Source organism: Vidua chalybeata, chromosome 16 (genome assembly GCF_026979565.1).
Source record: "Vidua chalybeata isolate OUT-0048 chromosome 16, bVidCha1 merged haplotype, whole genome shotgun sequence".
In the NCBI taxonomy this organism is placed as follows: domain Eukaryota; kingdom Metazoa; phylum Chordata; class Aves; order Passeriformes; family Viduidae; genus Vidua; species Vidua chalybeata.
The window spans coordinates 16,491,543-16,510,214 of record NC_071545.1 but is presented as its reverse complement, the minus strand read 5'-3'; the positions used below and the strand labels follow the sequence as shown (position 1 = coordinate 16,510,214).

General features: G+C 43.8%; 2 protein-coding genes across 2 annotated transcripts; one reads left to right on the top strand and one right to left on the bottom strand.

Annotated features, from left to right (window-relative positions):
- The first annotated feature begins 27 nt into the window (after window positions 1-27).
- Window positions 28-8,086, top strand: NSMCE1 (NSE1 homolog, SMC5-SMC6 complex component). The gene is given in 9 exon segments (XM_053957336.1): window positions 28-413; window positions 1,042-1,201; window positions 3,400-3,521; window positions 4,356-4,433; window positions 5,175-5,321; window positions 6,303-6,419; window positions 7,285-7,405; window positions 7,870-7,895; window positions 7,898-8,086. Coding segments are annotated over 8 exon segments (759 nt in total). The 5' UTR covers window positions 28-413; window positions 1,042-1,083; the 3' UTR covers window positions 7,928-8,086.
- A 906-nt stretch (window positions 8,087-8,992) lies between these two features.
- Window positions 8,993-17,338, bottom strand: KDM8 (lysine demethylase 8). Its single transcript, XM_053957334.1, has 6 exons — window positions 16,623-17,338; window positions 15,168-15,300; window positions 14,321-14,362; window positions 13,413-13,562; window positions 9,966-10,058; window positions 8,993-9,873 (listed from the first exon to the last, which is right to left on the bottom strand). The coding sequence occupies exons 1-6, from the start codon at window positions 17,336-17,338 to the stop codon at window positions 9,709-9,711; spliced, it is 1,299 nt and encodes a 432-aa protein (XP_053813309.1). The 3' UTR covers window positions 8,993-9,708.
- Between the last annotated feature and the right edge of the window lie 1,334 nt (window positions 17,339-18,672).

Sequence of the window (18,672 nt, the reverse complement as noted above, 5' to 3'; positions counted from 1 at the left end):
CGGCGAGCACGGGCAGGTGCCGGGGCCGTAGAGGGGGTGGTGGGAGCCCCGGGGAGCCGCTGTGTCCCGGCAGGTCCCGGCAGGTCCCGGCAGGGCTGAGGGCCGGCGGGCCGGGCGGTTTTCTGGGGCTCTGCCTCCGTGGGCTGCGGCTGGCCCGGGGCCGCGCGGGCGGCGAAGCGGCGAGGCCAGAGCTGAGCCAGAAGCGGGCAGTCGGTTGGTGCAGCGGTCAGGGAATTTCCTGAGCTGCCTTTAATACTTCAGGTGTTCTTCGAAACCTGTAGAGGATTGTTTTCTGTCCAAGTCACCCGCTGTGACTGACTATGCTCAGATCAGGCTGTGTGGGGAGCAGGAGCTTTATCTAACGTGGAGTGGCAGACGGTGTTGTGTTTGTCACCCAACGCGGTTGTTTTCAGGTTTGTAAATACCGCGGGGAGCGTAATGGTTTAATGGGACGTTGTGTCGCGGTGAGTGGGCCGTGGGGCGCTCTCCAGCTCCAGTTCCTTACCAGTCAAACCGGCCCAATCCAGTTTGCTCAGCAGCATGCTGTGCAGCTTCGATGAAAACCACACTGCATAGAGAAGATCAGTGTCGAAGTTTAGAGGCTCAGTGACCACCAGGGGTGCCTAAAGACCCTCCAAGAGCACCGGCTGAGACTAACTGTGCAGACTCAAGCGACTACTGTGTGTATAACCTTGAGCCAATTATGCACATTAAGCAGGAGTTATTCCCCTGTGTATCCAGTGCTGCAGTAAAGTATTGCTTGCTTCTTAATACTACATTGGTGTTAAGAAGGAGTTTTATTCCCGATTTTGGGTGACAACGACACAATGCCTAGGTTGTTTTTTCTGTAGCTAAAACTAGTTGGACTTTATCTCTTGCACCCTTCCAGAACCTCAGAGCTGGTCACCCTCTGCATTCTGAGGACAATCTTGGGATCTGCTTTTTTTGCCCTCATTCAATGTAATAGAAAAAAATTGAAATCTTGTGTATACTTGGATTTGTTGTATTCTTAATTTGCATTAACATGTGCATTAATTCCAGCTTAAACCTCCTGCAGCACTTGAAGCCTGGTGAAACGCTGTGATGGCAGCTCAGATGACCGATGCTCATCGACGGTTCTTGCAGGTTCTGATGTCTAATGGGATAACAGAAGGATCAGAGGCCAGAAAACTACACCAGCACTGCTGTGAAACTGATAAAGGTGTGTCTGTCTTGGTGATGAAAGAACTGAGTTTTTTTCCTGCTGCAGCTTGGAAATAAATTGATTTCTGAAGGGCATGCACCAGCTAAAAATGTTAAAAAACTGTAATGATATGAGTGTTCCATCTCTTTCTTGAAAGATAAAATAATATAGCAAAGAGCAAACTAACTTCTAATCAGGCCAGGTTCATATATAGTACTTTTTATTTTATCAAGGTTGTTGTTTATAGGTTATACATATAAATGATTTAAAAAATAATAATTTTTAACACTGGAAGTACTTCACTTTAAGTAAATGCACTTCAGTTATTTCTCCCAGGTGTTGTGTGAGAAGTGACTGCTGCAAAAACATTTCTGTGAGGATGAGATAAGGTTTCCTGGTGATTGCTGTGCTTTTTTCCCTCCTCACCTGCACTGTATTACCCATTCCAAGTCCTAGAAGCTGTGCTCCTACCAGGCTTAGGAGTGTCCCTGTGCCATGCCTACTCACTCTGCAGGGTCTCTTCTGATTTTCTGTGAATTTGTACCTACTTACTCATAGATGGAAGGTCAGAATGAAGTAATCTATTTGTATGTCTCTTGAGTCAGGAACTGTAACTTGACCTACTTCTTAGATGCTAAAATTGTGAAGTGCAACTTCAGGTGTTCTCTAACCCCTGTTCATTTTTTATGGAGAATTTTTATCCCTTTTTTTCCCACATAAGATCTATTCCAGCAGCCACTTAACATTAAAATGTAACATTAAAGTGTTACAACTGTCATACAAGAGAGTATTCTATTACCTTACCTTTCATCTCTTACCCTCTCTCACTAAAGCTACCTGGCTGCTGTGTGCAGTATTTCCTGCTGACAGGGGCTATGCAGGTTGCAAAATTATACTTCATTTTGTACTTCGTTTACTATCGTTCTTCCTGTTTGTTGACTTTGTTCACTGAAGGAATCTCGTATATGAGAATCAGGAATTCCTGGGGGGAGCATCTTATGAGTGCTGTGCAGTTTGGGAGCAGGACCTTGGCCCAGTGCTCTTACGCAAGTGAGGGACTCCTGTGACTGAGAACAGGATTAATTTCATGATAACTGGTTGGATTTTTGAGACATGAATCATTTATCTAAAATTATGAGCTATTACTTTGTGACAGCAGCTCTCTGGTCATAGAGAGCAACAGACAACTTTCCCAGAACGATGCCTGGGAAAGGCTGTGAGAAGATCAGAGAAAAGAATGAGAAACAATTCTTATCTTAACTTGCTACACCTGGTATTGTGAGCATGTGGAATGTGGTGTGGAGAGTTGTTTACCAAAGGGTGGTTTCTTAATTAGCCAATGGTGATGGTGTTTTAATTAGTGGACCAATTAGGTCTCCCTGTAGTGAATTAGGGTATAAAAAAAGCAATAGGTTTCTTAATAAAGAAACCATCAGCCTTCTGTAAATGCACGGAGTCTGTGTAACTTAGTACCTGGCCGGGGGCCTACTGTAACATTACTTAGCTCTGGTTTTTAAACCATAGCCTGATGAAGGCAAACAGGAGTGTTGCCACTGACAAAGTCTTGTTTTGGATGGATGTGAGGTTTGTGCTAGTGGTGTGCAGGCAAGAACCATTGTATACTCTTCCACAGAACGACTGCAAAGTCCATTCTAATTATGTGTATTATAAAACTGCTGCTAATATTTGCTTGGTTTGTAAAAAGTGACTCAAGATATTTCTTGTGTTTCTACAACACTAGAATTTTAGGTTTTCTGATATGTAACTTGAGCACTTATTCGCCATTAATTTGTGAAACCGAGCATACAGAAACAAGAAATCCCTTGTCTATAAAGGAATTCAAGTCAGTGTATTTTTCTATTGTGCATAATATTTTTTCCCCAATCATACTTTATTTTCAATTCTGCTTAGTTCAGGTCACTGTAATTACTGGATTAGTGCTATGGGTTCCCTGCAACAAGGCAGACTGTCTGGACTCTGTCAACTGATTTTTAAGGAGCTGAACATCTCTGAAGGCCACGACACAGCAGCACAAGGAAATGATATGTCTGCTGAATAGAAGAGTTTGAATTCACGTTTGAATTCTGCCAGAATTGAAGTTTTAGCACTCTTGCCTGGGAAAAAATGTTTCACATAAAAAGATCTGCCTGATGTGTAGTTGTTTGACTTTTCTCTGTATGTTGTTTCTCTGTATGACTTTTCTCATTCATTTTCAGTTTACTATGCACAGGATAAACTGGATGATTTCATCAGCACTATTAATAGCCACCTGCAGCCTTTGTTTATGCAGATCCGGAAAGGACTATCGGAAGATGACGGGACAGCACATTATGCTGTAGTAAGTACCTGCTGTGCTGTGTTTGCATGGGGCTGGCAGTGACTGCAGGAGCTTCTGGGAGGATAAACTGTCACAGCCCAGGTGTATGGGAATAGGACATGGCAGCAAGGATGACAGCAGTGTTGGAGTTACTTAGCATAAACATTGCTTAAGTGCTGAAGTGAGATTTCCACAGGAGACTTTCTTTCCTGAGGCAGAATTTTAAACTAGAAAACACAGAGAGCTGTGCAACATCAGTTTTTTTTTTTCTCCCATTCAAAAATCAACCTAGCATGAAAGGGTTGCTGAGGAGTAGCCTGTAAGTTGTTTCCCCAGGTGATCTGCAATGTGCATGTTAGAGAAGGTTATCTAGTAATTTCAGAAGACCAAACAGAAGGTATTCTAAGCTTAGCTGCTGCTTTTAACCTTTCCTTTTTCCACTTAAGTTGAGCTAATAATTAATAGTAGTAGCACATGCAATAAGAGTAGAAAACATGGGTAACTGGTTTTCACAGTGAAAAAAAAAAGGTGACTGATAACATAGTTCCTGCTGCTGTCTAGCACCATACCTATCTAGCACCTGTGATGTGTCAGCTCTGCTGCAGCACGCTGTGTCAGTTCTGGGAGCTTGTGTTGTGGAATGGCTTTGCCTGGGCACAGGAAGCTCTGGAGAATTTGTGGTTGGAAGATGAGGGATTGTAAAGAAAGAACTTGAATACCATCAAGTGCCCCTCAAAGAACTAACATTTATATTAATTGTAAGGTGATGTATTCTTAACCTCAGGGTTTTGTTTTTTTTTTACAGTTTCTGATATGAAACTACATCGGCACTTTATATCAATTTATTTTTTGTAGGTGAATTTGGCAGAAACTGAAGTAACTAAAATGGCATCTGACTATACAGAAATCGAATTGGAATTGTTCAGAAAAACAGTAAGTATGACAGTTACCACTTAGTAAATCATATTATTTGTGAAGCTCTCATCTAAAAATGAATGAAAATGGAAATGTGGTTGAAGAAGTAGTTGCCATTTTACCTAAGTTTATCTGAGATCAAATGGGTGGGGTGGGCAGGGATGAAAGGATGTGCAAGTAATGATTTGCTGTTGTAAGTCAGTTATGGGTAAGGCAAAATCAGCACCAGGGAAGGGCTCCCTGGGTTAGGGACAAGACATGACTACTTTTAGTTACACAAGCAATTTTTCTTCAGGATTTTCAGTCATGACTGCTGAGTTTTTCACTGGCTTCAGTAGTTTAGTAATATACAGTAGTTTTTAATGCTAGTAACATACAAAATTAATTTGCTGATTTGCATTTAAACATTTGTCTATGGTTATTGAGGTTTTTCCTCAAAAGAACTTTGACAAAGAGCAGATAAAAAGAAATGGATCTGTCAACACCGAGTGTGGCCAGGGGTCCCTGAATGCAGCTTCATTTAGGCAGCATGTATATTTCTATTTGTGGAAACGTTTTCATGGTCAAGTTCAAAACTGTCAAGGAGACAATGATTGTTTCAGCTTTTGGCCTTTGTTTTACAATTCTGGTTCAAGCCATATACTGTAGTATCGCTCACATACATGGATGCAAAAAAAAAGCATATCGGCACTGTATTACTGTAAGGTGTGTCTGCCTAATTGCAGTGTTTCTAATACTTGGTAATGTTTTTTCCTGTAGATGGACCTAATAATTGTATCAGAAAATGGCTTTGCCTCATCTACAGATATTTTAAACTTGGCTGACCAACTTAAGACAAAGAAAATGAAGAAAAAGGAAGCAGAACAAGTACTGAAAGGTTTTGTGGAGGATAAGTGGCTCTCTGAGGTAACTGCATTCAAGAGTTCTTAGTTCAATGTGTCCAGCTACCATGTTCTTACAGATGTGGTAGCTGAGACTGGAGCTCTTTTTGAATGAATGATGGCAAAAATGGTCTTATGGCATCCATGCTTATTGCTGCTCCAGTGATTTTTGCAGAAAAGGAAGTAGACTTAAATGGAAAAACTCCTTGGGTAGGTCTGTACAGGACCATATGGTTTCAGTTTCTTGTACCTAAGCCAGGTGGGTTTGTTTGTCCAGTGATGCACAGACACAACAGCACAGTATCCTTTGTACACAACAGCACAGCATCCTTCAACCTGGAACAACAGCTGGGGAAAGCTCTTCAGAGTGATCAGTGCTGTTGCATTTAGAATTTCCTGAAAAGGAGTAAGGCCAAACATGTTAAAAACTCCTGTACCAGAAATGCTTGGGCCACTGTGCACATGATTACACCTGTTTTATTTAATGAGGGAGAGTGGAGATGAACTCACCATGCTGACCATGGTGGACTGACCATGTGGATACTGCAGTTGCTTGCTAAGTGAGACCTTAATCCCTTTTCTGCTGGAGTCATTGCATCATAGATCTTCAACCTGCTGCCACACAGCTACTTACATGTTGAGTTGATTTAGCAGATATTTCCAAAGATACATTAAGTAGGAAATGCCTAGATTTTGTTGAAAGCTGGGAGAATTTCCTCTAACACACTCTTTGGGAGGATCCCAAAACAGCATGCCTCTATTAAGGAGCGCATGCTTGCTCACCTATGCTTTCCAAGGACTAGATCTCTGTTAAAGGTGTGGGATTTTTATTCTTCTCCTCTAAACAAAGGAATTCTGCTATTTCAAAAGTGTTCTGGCATTGCATTGTACCACCATGTTGGTTTCATGACAGTAGAAAACAGTGGCTTGTTAACAGGTGGTTAGCAAAGTCAAAAAAGGTAAAAGGAATTAAAAGAAACTCCTCATCTCAACACTTGTTCCTTAGAAAAATGGAGAATATACTCTGCATACTCGCTGCATAATTGAGATGGAACAGTACATTCTCAGCAACTACCAGGATGTGGCAAGGAAATGTAACATCTGTCACAGCCTCGCCATCCAGGTAACATGTTTTATCACCTCAGCCAATGGATTTGCCTGGTCATAGCTGAGGTTTGTGATGCTTTCCCTTGGGTATAATCTTGCTCTTGTAATCAGGTCATGGTGCTCATGCATTTTGTAAATTTTTCTTTTTCATTTTAGGCATTTTATCTTCTGTCTTGAGAAAAAAAATTGTCTTGTAGGAGTGTCTCCAAGTATAAAATTGGAAAAGTGCACTCCCACAATGAGGATCATGGGTGTGCTGTCTGGCTTTCCAAACCAGCATGTTAGAGATGAACTCCTGATGCTGAAAGAGTTTTAGCAGTGAGGTATTAGCAGTGTCCTCTTCGGCCCTTGCCAATAGACATCATCGTGTGACACATTCATTCTAGGTCCTGGGATTTTAATTCAGGAATTGCTTGTGTTTGGACCTCAGAAGGAACATGTGTGCTATGTAGAGCATGCTAAAGCACTGTGTTTTGATAGCTGGGATGTTACCTGTTCCATCTTGCTTAAGTAGTTACAGCCTGGATTCGTATTCCAAAACTGCTACATTTTCTTGCTCTGTGAGCCTCCATCTTCTGATCTGCCCAGCTAACAGACTTCCATGTTACTTTTTCCACCCCAATTACTCTCCTTTATTGCACTGAAATTGTTGTCTTTCAAGCTAAATTTTGTCCATGTAGGGAAATAATATTTCCTAGTTTACAGAAAAAGATCTCCTTTAACCATTTACCAGCTTTGACTGTTGAGTGTGTCTACCACCCGTATTGTGCGAACCATTCTTTGGAACAAAGCGTTGCATATCTACTGCTCTTCGTAACAACTTTCTCTTAAATTGAAGGACAGTTCAGAATGATTTTATGAATCAGCACTCCTGATTTCAGAGCCAAGTATGTGAATCCTGTGGAATTGGAATGCACTTACCTTGTGTCAGAAAGTACTTCAGAGGCCAGACTGAACGCCGCTGTCCCAAGTGTAATGAATTCTGGTCTTGTGACACCCCAGGTACTAAGCAATGTATTTTTAAAAAATTGAATGTAATAATACTAGGAAATGGGCGGTGATATTCAGTGGCATTGCCTGTATTATTTATAACTGTGAGTGTCAGCTATTTCTGACTTCAGTGGTATGTTTCAGACACTAAACCACACACAGGCAGCACTGAGCCCCCACAGTGCCCAAAGAGTGCTACAGCGGCATTAGCAGACCCTGTGCATATTTTTTTATAACTATCATTAGGAGGTGGGGGGAGGAGGGAAGGAATAGAGGCACACACAACCCATGATGCTAAAACTTCTGGAAATACCGAGCTTCTAAGAATCTCTATGGAATTCCTCCATTTGTCCAGGGAAATTGGACATTGTGAACAGCAACAGAGGAATATGCAAAGCATTTTAGAAAAGGTGGCTGTACAATATTATCTTCTTTGTGCGTGTTGTCCATTAACCTTCCTTTAGTTTTCTTTATAGGTGTGAGTCGGATGGGCTCCCAGACTTACCACAGAGCTCCACTCTTGGCCCTAGATGACGCCAGTAAAACTTGATGTCAGTGACATCCGTTTGCCCCCACTCTGGCAGAACAGCCAGACTGTATTGTATTCATTAGTAACAGTGCTCAGTGTACTCATTTTCTAAAGTTCTAAGACTCTTACAATAAAATTATCATTGATGTTACTGTTCACAGGAATGCCTGCACAGCTTTCTTGGAGGCTGTTTTGTGTTTGTAATTTTCTATATTCTTGGGTTGGGACTCTCAGTGCATGTTTGGGGATGAAAGATGCAAATGTTTTAGTCAGCCTGCAATCTGATATATGCAGCTGAACTCTTGAAAGAAGCCTTTCTCAGCAAGTGCTCCCTGTTTGTACAGGAACAGTACAAATTCAGTTGCACAATGGAAATGACACCTGCTGTAGCATGTCAAGCAGGTGAAAAATCAGTGCAGCGTGTGCAAGGCAGCTGGCTCAGTCTCTGACCTAGGGCCAGAGTTGGAACACTTCTTGGCACTGTGGTTGTGTTTTGTCCCTTCTTTAGATGCAGAAGAATTTGTCTTGATGTAAGGCCCTGTCATGAGCAGCTGTGCTCTGTAAGGAGGGAATATTGCCACAGAAGGATTGGGAAGCAGTAGGACAGGACTTGGGGCAATGTTAGCTTATGTCTGCAAACTGCTGAAAACATTACCATACTGAGATTCTTTAGGTTTTTAGTCTTGGCACTTCTGTCTCCAGTTTTAAGTAAGGATGTTTTTTCCTTTAAGAGTGACTTGGAAAGGAGCCAAGGGCTGGCTATTGCCAGACACCAGACTAAAATGGCAGCATTCTTGTCCTTGGTAGAGATGTGTGACACAGCAGAAGGTCTGTGGCAGATGATGGTTAATCAAAGTATAATTAAACTTCAGGTTATCTAACTGCAATTAAACTATGGATTAACTTCAGTTATGTTCTAGGCTTTAACGTGATGATGTGGTTTAGAAATGGTACTACCCAAATTAGTGGTCCCACTAAAACGCTCCAAACCATGAGAGGCTTGCTCATTTCCTCCTCCCCCTACCTCTCCCCTCATGGACATGAGAACTAGGAGGTCCAAAAGATAAAGATCATGAGTTGCAATAAGAATAATTTACTCGAAACAGCAATGGAATAAGAAAATGAGCAGTAATAGCAGTAATATCAATAACAGTGTACAAGACAGACAAAAGATTCACACAAAAAGATTCACAAGATTCAGTCACTAAGAGACCACGGAGCCCCTTCCTGCCCCAGGCCTGCAGCAGTGGCAGGCTGAGGTGGTACAAAATAACCTCTGGGTCTGGGCCATGCCCCTCCTGGCTACTGCAAAAATTAACCCTATCCTGGCCAGAACCAGGACATTAATAACTTTTTCCATGCAGGAGACTAGAACCTTGCTTGGTGTTAGCTTAATTTTTTAAGGGACTGAACCTTCAGGTAGCACCATCCCTCTAGCTAATTCCAGGGTTTAGTGTTACTAAATCCAAGTAGAAAACAACACTGACCTGGTTATTCAGACAGAGGCTCAGGCAGAACCCTGGCAGTGCCCGTACAGAGGCTGTTTCTGATGGATGCACACACAGGACAATGACCTAACATATGGTCTTTAGGCGTTATTAGAAACATCTACAAAAATGAAGTGACTACAACATATCTTTCCACTTACCCCTTGTTACTACTTCTCCATGCTTTAGCAAGAGTTTGTTGGGTTTTGGTTTTGCTCCACCTCTAACCTCTTCTGAGAGAGAGATGCTACTTGCCTGATTTTTAATCTAATTTCAGTGCTGCTGACTACATTTCAGGACTATGACCACCAGAAACTAACAGAGAAGCTGAGCTCAAGCGATCGCACGTAGTGCCAATATTTAATTGGAATAAACAGAATCTGTCCAGGCATCAGAATGCAGGACTGAAATGCAGCCTTTGTGAAATTTGGAAACTTGACCAAGTCTGGATCTTCTACATCAACCTATAAAAAACCAAACAATCATCAGAAGAATGTCTTTACTGAAATACGTTTTGATAACATTACTGATATTAAAATTTCAGGCAACTATTTACCTGACTAGTGTTGTGAAGAATTTGGCTTTCATGGGGGTACAGGTTTTCTGAATCTTGTGGTGAATAGAGACGGATATACTTTCTTCCAAATACCTGTATATAATAAAATAAATGTTTTCCATTGGTCATTAACTGGCACATTACTGGAAGCTGTGGGCCATAGCTGGCATTTAACAGTAAAATATACCTGATTACAAGGAACATAATTATTGTTAGTAATAGACACTGCTATAATAAAAAGTTAAATCAGGCTACTGGAATTCAAGTACCTCTTCCCTTGGAGCAGATAAGAATTCGAAATACCATTGGCAAGGAAATGTCTTTAACCAGATTGCTTTCAGTTCAAAGTTTAAGGTACCCAATTTAAACATCATTATTTGGGCTCTACATAGCTAGAAATAAGAACTGAGAATAAGGAGGCTGAACCTTCATTGCTATTCACATCAACAGGCAGAGGTACTTGCACAGTGACTACTAAGTTTCCATATACCCCTCAAACGCTTATTCCTGTGTCATCATTAAACCAGTTCTTTCATTGGAGTGCTGAAATGAGAATTTGTAAGGCGAGTGGCCTGGCTTCCCTGAATGCTACATGAACTGCAAGTTTTTGGTGTCAAGATGTGACAGCATGAACGAGTCAAAGCTGAGTCCTCCACTGATACCAGTGGAACAGAAGGTTTAGGGTGAAGATTCATACTCCTTGAGCCAGCATTCCAGACCACCGCAAGAGCTAGGCATGATCATACTTGTTGCAAACTGTCCTATTGTGGGTACTCTGACTAATCCCAGCAGCCTTGAGTAGCTACCCAACCACTCCTAACCAACTTGCTTTTCCTCTGTCTTAACATCCCTTCCCACATAATAGAACAGGATTTCCTGAAATCTTACCAACACCAAAGCTGTCATACTGGCTATTTAGAGTTTGTTGCTTTCAAGGATATCACGTAAATATATTCTACAGACTGGACGAGTACCAAGTACTCCTGCCCTGTCTTGCTCTTCACTATCACTGATTAAACTACTTGATCTATATAACTCTGGCTGTCCATGTGTTTTTAGGATGTCTTCCATACCCCAAAGGGATTAAGGATATTTATTAGCTTGCTAAAGAACCAAGTATTACATGGTATTTTTGGTGACATGTGGAAGTGACAAAAATGCTGGTTATTGCTCCAACAGCATGTTCTCTGAATGCTTGAGGTTTTTTTTGGGGACTGCCATCAGCTGTTAACACCTCCTTCCTTCACCTGCCTCACTGGATTAAGACCTTGTATATTATAAGATGGCAGGCACCAGTTAATGGGCAATAGCCTGCATCTCCAGAGACTGCTTTTCTCATTAATGGAAAAACTATGATCTCAGCACCAGCCACCAGCCAGGATAATTTCATTTTGTTACTTGTGCTTGTGTCTTCCTGTACTCCACAGCCACAGTTTAAATGGCATCACAAAGTGTGGTAATCACACATCCTCTGAACAGAGAGAGACATAGCTCTCCCAGGATTTTCCTGAGAAGCTGTGAGAAAGCTCAGAGAAAGAATTAAAACAATTATTATCTCAATCTCTGCACCTGGCAGGCAATCTCTGTCAAAGATCTTTACAAGTAGGAGTTGTCCCTTCTTGACCAACAGGTGAGAGAAGATTCCTAAAGGCCAATCAGGTCTTAGGTCCACCATTATTTCTATAAGAACTGTGGATTTCTAATAATAGAGTGTTTTTTCATGCCTTCTGATGATGGAGTCTCTGTATCACCTTTGTCTGTGCCCGATACCCTTTCGGTGACAACAAAGTAGGGCAATTTCAACTGAAAGCTGCCAGATTACAAAGACTCTTTCACAGCACTGGCAGATAATCTCCCATTTTTTCAGGCAGAAGAAAACAAGTTCTGAGGTTTGTAAGGGAAGTATCTTTTCCCAGTCCAACAGCTCCTATAAATTTTTCTTCCACCAAGAAAAAATCCCCTCAAGCTTTACATAGCATGAATAGTACAGTACTTCACTTTCAGAATGCAGCTGTATGTGTGTGCTGAGGAGGTAGCACACAAAAGAAATACAATCCATACAAAGTTGCACAGCAGTTGTAAAAAACCATTCTAGGAAGGCCTGAATTAAGCCTCAGTTTCAAGTGAAAACATAGGTTAGCAAGATACAAATGGGACAGAGAAGTTAAAGCTCAACCCATAAATAACCATCAGTAGAAAGTAATGTCACAATCCTGCTGGAAAAGTGTGAAAGTGTAAGCCTGTTTTTTAAGAGTCTGATGGGACAGCAGTCTCCTTCAGTAAACAAAACACCTCCCAGTGTTCAAAGATTCACAGTGGTCAACTGCTTGGATCCAGAAGAATCCCTTTGACCTGTTCAGTGCTTACCACAAAAGGCCCCAGTATTTTATTGGGTTATTCTGCACTAAAAGTCATCATCAAAAAGCCTACCAAGAGGAACTCAGCAGAAATTATGTCAAAGTACAAGTTTTAATTCCTATCTCACTGCATGTATGAATATTTTACTGGGTAACCTGAAAGAGACTAAAGTATGCACCTAAGTCCACCTCAAAACCTTGCTTTCCAGATGTTCTGGCTTTGGCTGGGGTAGAACTATTTTTCTTCCCAGTGGCTGGTATAGGACTATGTTTTGGATTTGTACTGAACACAGGGTTGATAATATAGAAATGTTTTTGTTATTGCTGAGCAGGGTTTACACAGATCTGAAGCCTTTTCTGCTTATCATACTGCCATGTTGGCAAGGAAGTTGGAGGTGCCTGAGAGACTGGGAGGGAGGAGGAGAAGGAGAAGAAGTAGAAGAAGGAGAAGAAGGAGAAGAAGAATAAAGGGGGAATGTTTGGAGTGACAGTGTTAGTCCTCCCCAGTAATTGTTAAGCATGATGGGATCTACTCTCCTGGGAATGACTGAACACCTGCCTGCCCATGGGAAGCAGTCAAGTAATTATTTGTTTTGCTTTGCCTACATGCACAATTTTTGCTTATTAAACCTCAATCCACAAGTTTTCTAGCTTTTACTCTCCCCATTCTCTCTCTCATCCTGCTGGGTTGGGGGATGAGAAAGCGGCTGCATGAGGCTTGGGCATTGTCTGGGCTCAAACCACAAAACCAGAAAAAGAAACTCCTTAGTACAACATGACAGGATCCAGATTCTTCCCAACTCTGTTACAAATTCCATGTGACCTTGGAAAAGCTGCTTCTTGTGATTTCTATCATCTGTAAAACAAGGGTAAGTAATGGTCTCTCAACGAGCAACACTTGTGGTCTGTCAGATTACATTCAGTATTAAGTTGCAGTAGTGACAAATGCAATAAAGAAGCAAAATAGTATCTGCATGTTCTCTATCCTTCAATTGTTCAAGTTGTCTGCTCCCCTTGCTCTAACACACACCATAAACATTTTCTCTAAGTATTGCATTAATGGCATGTGTAGAGTAACTGGAGCACATACCTGGGCTAAAAAATTTTGCTGGGGATCCTGATGAAGAGGTGAGATTGTGCCTCCTGGACCAAACCAGGCATTAATGGTGATGTCATCTTCTTCCCCTTCCCCCAGGCAGCAGTAGTCAGGGATACTGATATCTTCTTTCAGTTCTGGAATCTATTTCCACAAAGAAAGAAACATTAAAAAGGGTATGTGCTGACTTGCCAAAATATGTAATTCATAGATCAGATGAGCAAGGCTGGATGTAAAGAAAACCAATGACTGGCTGGTCCAGCAAGAGTAGGAGAAAAGTAGCTGACCTGCTAGGAATCTGCAGGAAATGTTCTCAAACTTTCTGTTCTAGTGAGCAGACTCTGTTGGAAGGAGAAGCGGGAGAAAGAAAAGGGTTTCCTCATTCTTCAGAGACCCTTTGCTTTTGCAGAAATAAGAGACACCCACAAGAATAAGTATGTTTGCTCTTCATGGAAAAGCAGCAGCTGATCTCTTCTATACTATGCTTGCTTCTCTGAGAAATTCTATTTTATGTCTCCCACCAACATAAGCTCTGGTAAACTGGAATGACCTTTCAGATTATGGTAAACATATAAATGTTGAAATCTTTCCTGTCCAAATCTCTTCCCTGACTTACGAAAGGGGCTTTCCAGGTGATATCCCCCTAAGTATATGCTACATTGTACTGAAACAGCACTAGGATTGAAGGTCTTCATCCCAAAAGGGTTTTGTTTCCATGTCTTGTAGCCAAACGGAACAAACTTCTCCCGCTGTTCCTTCAAATCATGGGAATAGAAACTTAAGAATTACTGCGAATTCTCCATATGCCCTTCAATCTAGTACAGTCAACATCTTGAGAGACAACTTGTGCTACAAAAGGAAGACATGACTGTAGGAAGATAAAAACATTCACTCAGTTTTACCTGATCAAAAAGCTGGTGCTGGGCAAGGTATCCTACATTGTTCTGAAATAAAAGCAGAGAAAGAAAAAACATAGTAACATACGGGTAAGACAACGAGTTAATTTACTTAGAGGTGAATAGAATTTACTTACAGTAAATTCCAGTGTCCTGTTCAGAATACTATATATAACTATTTCAACAGTATAAGGTGTCTTCAGAAACAGCAACTTACAGCTCCATTGAAATTGTGAGAGTGTAGGTGTGTCTCTACAATGAATAAATCGTCCAGCTTGAGTTACTGAAGGAAGCTGGGACTCCCTATGGAGTCTTGACAGCTGACAATACGCTGCATCTTTCTAGCCAGACCCTGCTGGCACACAGACCAGTTCTCCTTCACGCCCTGGAACTACTCCCATACTCTATTCCAGGGTGCACCACAGATCAGTTTGTTGTGGCACATAGTTCTTCCTGCCAGAAGGCCAGGAAACAGAAATGGGGGCTTGGGATCCTCACCTGTGAAAGGAGAAGGACATTCCAGATGCAGAAAGAGGAACAACACTGCTGGCTGAGGATCCCTTATTCTTAGATTCCACCAGTCAGGTTTTTGCTACATATGTATGTGTGTATATATTAATCAAATTCCAGCTACTGTACATTTGATTATAGGTAAAAATCAAACCTATTGTTGCAATAATTATTCCTAGCTTCAGGTCGTGAAAATATGTCAAACCTTTTAATTCAAAGCTGTGCTTACAGCACACCCCCTCCCTTGATATTACCTCTGAGTAGGTTTGTTGTAAGCAGAACTGTTGTCTGTACCAGTGCCATGGTGCTGTGTTTGGAAATGAAACAAACGAGTGTAACAGACCTCATCCATGATATACTGGCTGATGAAGTCACTGACAGTCATGAGCTGCTGAGACCATTCCTCGTCTGTGTACCGAGCACCCAGCTCCACAGGGACCGTGCGGCACCCTGCGACTTCACAGAAATAGTCCACACTGAAATAAAGAAATTTCCGTTACCTTCTATATTGCTCTAATTTTGAATATAAGGCAGTCAACGCAAATCAATATTGCTCTTACTAATTTTGAATATAAGGCAATCAACCCAAATCAATCTTGTTGGGTAATAAAATTCTACTACCCTGAGTTTCTCCTGTCTAAACCAAACCAACCAGAAGAAAAAGGCAGACTAAAAGAATGCAAGCAAAAAGAAAATCAGCAGGCAGGTTTGTGTCTACATGACCCCACAACTGTCTGTTTTGTTTTGGTTTAAAAGCCTGTTTGCCTCAGTTGTTTCCTTCCAAACTAAGAAGATTTAAGCTGTTACTGTCTCTTGACAAGCGATGGCCAATCTTTTTGCTGCCTGCTGCCACATTTGATAAAATGTTGTATCTTTTACTCAGTAGTATTAGATCAACTCTCTGTCAGTGTCTATACAGGTGCCAATAATACCCATTCGAATTGTAGCCAGAGGGATTAGTTAGATGGGTGAAATACATCTCTCCATGGACAATGGTATTAATTAAACTGAGAAGTTAATCTTGTTAAGTGTCCAAAGTTAACCAGTGCAGTACCTTCCCTCAAAAATGAATAAAATCTCTATGTTATAACAAGTGTGTGCACTTAATTTTACCTTTGGTTGTTGAACTAAAGCAATTACTCAAACTAAGCATGAGTAATTTTTCCCCTTTTCTGGGGAATCATGACCTGCACCTCACAAATACTTGCGTGCATTAACCAGGCAGCACAATGCTGTTACTCAGTTCTGCACAGTGGTGTCTGAAACTCAACACTCAAACACAACACTGAACAAACATCAGTGTTTGGACTTACGAATGAAAAAGTCAACCATGCTTACTCTTGGCTCTGAAATTCACTTTCCATTACAGTAATTATCAGAAAGCTCCAAGGGGTAAAAACCACTGATGCGTGTGCTTGACACATCCCCTGAGCTGTGAGCAGCTCACTGGCACTTTGCAATGTGCACTTCTCGTGAGTTCCCAGGTGTTGCCACTGGGCTCCTGGGACGGCTGAAGGCTGGGATGGCAGAGGGTGGCCTTCACCCATGAAGAGTCAGAGGCTGGTCAAAGAGTCACCCTGGCCCCGAGACAGTCCAGCACCTGCTTCGAACGCTATGAAGAGCTTCCCTCATCTATGAAGCAACTTCCACACAGCAGTAGGACAGTGCTGCTAGCAAAATGCACTGCCCACGGTATCCATCGCCTGTGAAGGTCTGCTGCTCTATCGAGCATCAAGATATCCAAACAGAGGGAACGATCGTGCCTTTACTTGCGACAGGGAAGGAATTTACTTCTCACCTCCACTTCTTCATACACGGCCAGTGGTCCATGACGCCCTCCAGGACCACAGGCCGCTGGGGAAGGAGGTAGTTGTCTCTGAAGTGCTCCAGCGAAGGACAGCGAAGGCGCGGAACGGCCTCCTCCGGCTGCGCGGCGGGCGGCGGCGCCGGCCGGCCGCTCTGCAAGGGACGCTGGCCCTCAGCAGCGCCCGCGCGGGGGCGCGCGAGGCAGGCCGGGGCGCGAGGGGGCTCGCGGGGGGCGGGCGCTGCCTGCGCGCGGGGCAGGTGCGGCTGCAGCGCGCGCACCAGGCGCGCCAGGACGTTGTCCAGGATGGCGGCGCCCATGAGCAGCCCCAGGTCGCAGAGTCGCACGGCGCGCGCGAGCGGGCGGCCCGCGGCCACCTCGGCCAGCGCCCCGAAGAGGCAGCCGTAGGCGTAGACCTGGCGCCAGCCCTTGCCGACCTCCCTCCATGGCCCCGCGTTCAGCTTCTCCCACGAGTAGTCACGCAGGACGTCGCTGAGGCGCTCCAGCGCCGTTGCCGCTGCCGTCCCGGGCCGGCCCGCCGCGCCGTAGAGCAGCGCGCGAGCCCGCCGCAGCAGCGGCAGGACGCAGTCCTCCACCTCGCCGCTCAGCGCCAAGGTCAGCCCGTCCTCGGCGCGGGGCAGCAGCGCCCGCACCTCGGCCCACAGCGCCAGGCTGTCGCGCGCGCCCCCCGCGCTGCCGGCCGCCGCCATGGCCGCGCCTGCCCCGGCGGCCGCGAGGCGGCGCTGTCGGGCCGGGCCGGGGCCGAGGCGGGGCCCGGGACTGAGGCGGGGCCGGACGCGGTCGGCGCGGGGCCGGGACCGAGACCGAGGCGGCTCCGGAGTCCAGTCGGGCTGCCCGTGCCGGGAGCGGAGCTTCTGTCGTACCGGCGAAGCTCGGTCTTGTCGTTCTTACCTATGACTTGACCAGCGAGTCAGCGGGAATTGCGTGACTGTGATCGGCGCTGCTTTCGCAGTAAAGGGGAGCCCATAGACGCGGTGAAGCCACGGTCTCTTCTCCGGCCGTTCACCGAGGGCCGGCGTGAGGAGGTGGCTGCCTGCGCTGGGGAAGCCTCTCAGTCCCGGTCGCGGGACAGCGGAGCGCAGGCGGTGAGTGCTGGGGGAAAGGGAGATGCGCTCTTCCCAGCTGACCTTTTGTGCTGCAAAGAAACGTCTCTGCCCGTCGCTCGAGGAGCCCGAGCAGAGCCCAGCGCGGGCCTGAGCCCGTGTCCTCCCGCTAGCTCAGCTGCTTGGTGTTAATCTGCACACAGGACGTGCTTTCTGCATGGGATATGCACGAAATTTTTCTTTCTAACGCGCTGGGCACGGCATCGCTGAGCCCCAGCTTGCTTTGATAATGTGCCCTGAACGTTCTCAGGACTTAATACTTGACTGCAAAGGCAAAATAATATTTTACTTAAAATTCAGCAACTGAGGAATGTTTTAATATGGTGAACCAAACTAAACCACCATAAGAAAAAATGAGGAATTTTTAGCTCCTAGTTAGGGTTGAAATCTTCGGATTTGAGACAAATCCTAATTCACAGAAAAAGTTAAAATCATCATTTTCTGTACTTAGACACTCTCTCTTCTTTGTTCCATGCTCAGTCACTAGTGCTTTCCAAAAAGGAAAAAAAAGTTGATCTGAATCCTTCTGTTGCTGCTGGTGGTGGCTCTCCCCCTGCCCCCTCCCCAGCTGTCTCCTCAAAATGATCACTTCTGCTCTCACACTTCTCACACTTCAGGCTTGTGCATTGCTTATCATGCTGGCCTGTCTATTGCCTGTCTTCTGACTGCCTTTCTCTTGGCATCTTAAGTTCCTTCTGTGACAGTGTGATTTTAGCACCTTCATTCAGTATTTTCTCCTTAACTGCTAAATGTTAATATATGCTGCTGTAGGAGAAAGTATTTAAGTAGCAAGGGGATTTTCTTGTTAGACTGTGTTCATTATTTGCAATTTAGGATAGGATGCTAGCAAGTGTTGTTAGTCTTGTGTCTGTGGACTGTCCATTTTTTATAACCATTTACATTGACTTTTCTTTGCATTT